This window comes from Mobula hypostoma, chromosome 5 (genome assembly GCF_963921235.1).
Source record: "Mobula hypostoma chromosome 5, sMobHyp1.1, whole genome shotgun sequence".
NCBI lineage: Eukaryota > Metazoa > Chordata > Chondrichthyes > Myliobatiformes > Myliobatidae > Mobula > Mobula hypostoma.
This window is the reverse complement of record NC_086101.1, coordinates 198907628-198913627: the sequence shown is the minus strand read 5'-3', so window position 1 is coordinate 198913627 and position 6000 is coordinate 198907628. Positions and strand designations below refer to the sequence as shown.

Sequence of the window (6000 nt, the reverse complement as noted above, 5' to 3'; positions counted from 1 at the left end):
GCACTGAGAACAACAAACTGCCCTCACACTCATACTGCCCCTCTCCTCAAAAAACAACAAAAAATGAATACCAAACCTTCCTCAACTCCCCCGTTTCCGATACTTCTTGCATTGAAATATACACCACTGAGGACACGAGTAACACCATGTTCAATCTTTTGATTACTAACTTTATCTAGTCTTCCACAAAATTATCCTCTACAACCTCTCCGCTAACTGCTCTGACACTCTGGTTCTCAACCCCTGCAACTCTAGTTGAAACCCCACTGTGCAGCATTAACAAACCTTCCCGCTAGGATATTAGGGTATAATGGAAGGATATTAATCCCTTCTCCAGTTCAGGTGCAAACTGTCCCTTCTGTACAGGTCCCACCTTCTCTGGAAGAGAACCCAATGATTCAAATATCTTATGCCCTCCCTCCTACACCAGCTTCTTAGCCACATATTGAACTGTATAATCTTCCTAGTTCTGACCTCACTAGTATGTGGCACAGGTAGCAATCCTGGAGGTCCTGCCCTTTAACTTAGCACCTAACTCTGTGAACACCCTATTCATAACCTCAGTACTCATCCTACCCATGTCATTGGTACCGACACTGACAACTTCTGGTTGTTCACTCTCCCACTTATGAATGCTGAGGGCTCGATCTGAGATATTCCGGACCCAAAAGGCATCATACTATCTGGGATTCTTGTTCTCACCTACAGAACCTCCTGTCCATACCTCTAATGAATCCCCTATAACCACAGAGTGCCTCTTCTTCCCCCGCTCCCCACCACTGCCCTTCGCTTCGGATTCAGAGGCAGACTCAATGCCAGAGACCTGACCATTGAGACATTCCTGTTATATCACCCCCCTGGCCCCCAAGAGTACCCAAAGTATCCTTTTGTTGAGAGTAATGGCCACAGGGGTACTCTGAACTGCCTCCTTAACCACTTTCCCCTTCCTATCACCCAGTTTCCTGTGTCCTGTACCTGGGGTGTAATTACCTCTCTACGTCCTATCAGCCTCCTGAATGATCTGAATAAGCCCCAGGCTATAACCTTCTTTCAGTCATGATGCTTACAACATCATACATGCCAATCTGTAACTGTGCTGCAAGTTCATCTACCTTATTCCGTACACTGCGCACATTAAAATATGATACCTTCAGTCCTGCATTCACCCTTTTCAAATTCGTCTGCCTTTTATGTTGCAACTCATCCAGTGACTGCAATTTTAGACTCTCTTCATTACATGTTGCCTCTGTAAATCAGCTACCTCATCTTCAGCACTATCACTCTGGTTCCCACCCCCCTGCCAAATTAGTTACTACCTCTCCAGCATCATCACTGTGATGAAAATGGAAGGATACGGGCATTGTGTAGGCACAAGAGATTAGTTAGCCATCTCATTGCTAACTAGTCTGGCACAACATTGTTGGCTGAAGGTCTGTTCCTGTAGTGTATTGTTCTATGTTCTATATTAACCACAGGTCATTGAGGCTGCCAGGTTTGGTCTGCAAGAAGCCTGAACACATTTAGTTATTCTAGCATGTCTTCTCTAAAAGGGAATCTGCTGTCCTTACTCAAATTGGACTGTATTAGTCAAGACCCACATCAACTTGTCTGACTGCTGAAGTGGCACAAATCTACTGAAAGTTCAATTTGACAGAATTAGTGATATAATCTCTGACTATTTTATTTGAAAACAACTTTCTGATATGGTGCTATATTATCCCAGGAACAGCTGCCTGCATTTTCCTGGGCAGTACAAGGAGGATGTGTACTGAACAATGTGAATGTGAAATTGTGTGTGCCAAATCAGCAGTGCCCAAGTATATCTGTTTGTTCACAGAGTAAATTCACTTCCAGACATACTCCTCAAATTATCGAAGGTTCACTTTTATTAAATTTCAGCAGAAAACTAATTTACATTAAAAATTCATACATTTTTAAACCAAGTACATAAAAACAAGATGTCCTGATGATAGGCAGCACCTCTTCCATGAGAGATATTCATTAGGATCTCTGCAGCAGGAGTGCACACGGTGAGCTGAGTGAGCAATGTAAACTCTGCTCTTTCAGAATGTGTTCAGCACAATCAATACCCAGGCTGAATATCTGCAGTTTTGCTTTGCTGGAAAATTCAGAATGCTGGTTTATGAAATACCATCTGAAGTAGAGTACAATTGGACGGCAATATTGTACAGACTCATGGAGACGTAGCAATGACGTGTTGCAGAGCTCCAGTAAGTTGTCATTGCAGGCGATCAAGCTTAGACTGCAATGATTTGAAATTTCCAATTGTCGTCTGTAAGGCACAAGTGGGGCTCATTGACTGAAGCTCGACAAGGAACCGACCAATCACATCCAGGCAGTAGTTAGTGAAACGCCGCCTGTAATGGAACAACATTTAGTGAAAGATTAGCAGGAAAAAAACACCCATTATATTCAGAGCACTGAACTGTAGAGCTCACATTACAAAGGATCTGCAACTCACCTCTCATGGGCTGCAACTTTGTTAGGTTCTTGCACATAAGCACTGAGAAGAACATGAATACACTCCAGCAAGTGGAGGGGCTTTTTAACCCTCTGCCAATAAGGATCCTAAAGCAAGAGCATATCAAAATAAGTTAGAAATTACAGTCAGCAAGCAATCAGGTCCATGGTAGTGAGACTTGTATTAGTGAAACACACACACTCAACTAAACCTAATGCACAGACACATACACACCCCTTACCCAAATACATGCACATGCGCACACGCACCAACCTTAATGCAAGTTCAAATCTGTGTTCACTATCATCTGACTGTATACATACACAAAACAAAACAATATTCCTGCGGTCCAGGGTACGTACACACACACACACACACACACACACACTCTCTCTCTAATAGAGAGCCCAAAGAGGACCTTCCAATCTGTCTGTACCCGTGTTTTGAAGAGTTGTGTGTACACCTCCAGCAGTCTTGGAAAGGATATTCCTATCTCCTGCATGGTGTAAGTTACAAAGCCTGTGTCCCAGGAGAGCACGCACGATTGCTGTTCCAGATACTGCACCAAGAACTCTGCAAAGATAAGAGGCAGTCAAATACCCGTCCGGGTGACTCCACCCCACACCAGACCAGTCCATCAGCAACTTCTGACTCCTCACTCATAACCTAATATACAATTCTAGCCATGGGGTGCGTGACTGTTTCATGTGCCCATCACACAGAGCCAGACACACAGTTTGGATGGAGAGACTATGTACGCCACAGTAGTGTAGCAGTCAGTCCGATGTTATTACAGCTCTAGGTGTTCCAGAGTTTGGAGTCCAATTCCAGTGTCACCTAAAAAGAACTTTACCCGTGAACCATGTGGGCTTCCTACCGCAGTCCAAAGATGCACTGGTTAGTAGGTCAATTAATCATTGTCAAATTGTGCTGTGATTCCGCTAGGATTAAACAGAGGGGTTGCTGGGTGGTCTGGCTCATTGAGTCAGAAGGGTCTGTTTCATGTTGTATCTCTAAAGAAGTAAATGTGCCAAACACAGTGTGGATGGAGACGATGGTTAATACTACAGTAGAAGTCTCCTTTCCACTGTGCTTGCATTGAATCCTTCCTCCCTCCCACCCCCAATCTCACAGTCACGGATACGTAATCTGTACTTACCAAGTGGGAAATAGCGTGGGGTCCCAGCGTAAACTTTTCCAAGCGACACAAGCTTCATACTCAGAGTCTGCATCCGATCCATGGAGCTCATCAACCTGCTGTCACCCAACTCTGAAAAGACACCAGTGCTAGAGATAAATAAGCAGGAGGGGCATTTTGGCACAACAAACAATTTACTGGAGGAACTCAGCAGGTCCAGTGGCTTCTGTGGGAGGAAAAGAACTGCTGGGGTGTTGGTGAGGTGGGGTGGTTAAGTGGGCTGGAGGCAGTTAGGAAATCTCCTTGACACCTTCCATCCTCACCTATATATTGCTACTCAAAAATGTTACATCTTTTCAATACATCGGTGATGATTCTTACCTTTCCGATCCCTTCATCAGCTATAATTTGTCAGCTTGCTCAATATCCAACAATGGATGAGCAGAAATGTCTCCACATTGTGATGATCAGTCACTCCCTCCTGGGAAATTGACTCTAACATCTCACAGCCGTTTGCCTGCCGAACTAGATAATTTACAACTGAGAAGAACTTTCAACAACCTTTACAACACACCATAGAACATTACGTCACAGGAACAGGCTCTTCCTATAGCCTACGATGTTGTGGTGAACTAATTAATCTAAAAATGGCGAATTAAACCAGTCCCTTTTGCCTACACATGGGTCCGTATACCTCTATTCTGTGTCAGTCTCTCTCGGAGGGGGTGGATTGTACTGGAACTAGACAATGAACAGTATGTTAGTAGGGGGATTTGCTAGTGTTGTTCCAAGGTCTTAAAGTGATCTGTGTAAGGGGTGGGAACTAAAGCCATTGTGTGGCAGATGGACAAGTTGTAGCAAATATATATGCAAGTAGGCTTTTTCCCCTGAGGATTGGGTGAGACTAAAATTGGATGTCATGGATTATGGGGTGAAAGTTGAAATGTTTAAGGGGAACGTGAGGGGGATGAGAGTGTGGAACGAGCTGCAAGTGGTGGGTTGAACTGTATTCAGGTATTTATCTTTGGATCTTGTTGGGTATGCTGCATTTGTTATCGACTTCATTAAAACATGTGTGGATAAGTGTGTGCCTTGAAAACTTGCTGTACATTCCCAAACCACAAGCTATGGATGAACCAGGAGGTACATCGTCTGCTAAGGACTAGATCTGTGGCATTCAAGTCTGGTGACTCAGGTCTGTACAAGAAAACCAGGTAAGATTTGCGGAGGGCTATTTCAAGGGCAAAGAGACAATTCAAGTGAGAATGGAGGTGACATTGGACGCACAACATTTCTGGCAGGATTTGCAGGACATTACTTCCTACAAAGCAAAACCCAACAGCATAAAGGGCAGCGACACTTCATTGTCCCATGAGCTCAACACCTTCTATGCCTGCTTAGAAAGGGAATATGTAACTACAGCTGTGAAGATTGCTGCTGCACCTGGTGACCCTGTGATCTCTGTCTCCGATGCTGATTTTAATTTGACTTTAAGGAGGGTGAACCCTCGCAAGGCAACAGGCCCCAATGGAGTACCTGGTAATGGCTCTGAAAACTTGTGCTAGCCAATCCTGAAGAAGAGTAGTGTGAGCTGCCTTAATGACTCTTGCCCAGTAGCGCTCACATCTACAGTGATGAAATGCTTTGAGAGGTTAGTCATGGGTAGAATGAACTCCTGCCTCAGCAAGGACCTGGACCCACTGCAATTTGCCTATCATCACAGTAAGTTGATGGCAGAATTAATCTCAATGGCTCTCCACATTGGACTTAGATCAGTTGGAAAATATCTATGTATTGCGCCAGGAAACCTTCCTGAACACACCCAACAAACTCCACCCCATCTAAACCCCTTGCTCCAAGGAGATGCCAGTCAACATTAGGAAAGTTGAAGACACCCATCACAACAACTATTTTTGCACCGTTCCAGAATCTGCATCCCTATATGCTCCTTGATGTCTCTATTACTATTGGGCGGGGGGGGGGGTATAAAAAAACACCCTGTAGAATTTTTGCCCCCTTCCCGTTTCTGAATTTGATCCACAATGACTTGGTAGACAATACCTCCATGACTTCCTCCTTTTCTGCAGTCGTGATACTACCCCTGATTAACAATGCCACCCCCCCCATCTTTTACCTACCCCCCTGCCCATTTTGAAACATCTAAACCTGGCACACTTAGCATCCATTCCTGCCCCTGAGACATCCAAGTCTCTGTAATGGCCACAGCATCATAGTTCCACGTATTGATCCATGCTCTAAGTTCATCCGCCTTGTTTATGATTCTCCTTGCATTAAAATAGACAACTCTCAAACCATCTGGCTGAGTGCATCTTTGCTGTATCATTACAAGCCGTCTCTACTTGTGCGCCAACTGCCCCAT

General features: G+C 44.4%; 1 protein-coding gene across 2 annotated transcripts in view; it reads right to left on the bottom strand.

Annotated features, from left to right (window-relative positions):
* Window positions 1-1878: 1878 nt before the first annotated feature.
* nup155 (nucleoporin 155) overlaps window positions 1879-6000 on the bottom strand; it is a 248559-nt gene continuing 244437 nt past the window's right edge. For both annotated transcript variants that reach the window (XM_063049676.1, XM_063049677.1), the window contains 4 exons: window positions 3642-3752; window positions 2919-3055; window positions 2483-2589; window positions 1879-2378 (listed from right to left, as the gene is read on the bottom strand). In XM_063049676.1, coding sequence (XP_062905746.1) covers window positions 2240-2378; window positions 2483-2589; window positions 2919-3055; window positions 3642-3752 — 494 coding nt within the window. In that variant the 3' untranslated portion in view covers window positions 1879-2239. The remainder of the gene's footprint in view (window positions 2379-2482; window positions 2590-2918; window positions 3056-3641; window positions 3753-6000) is intronic.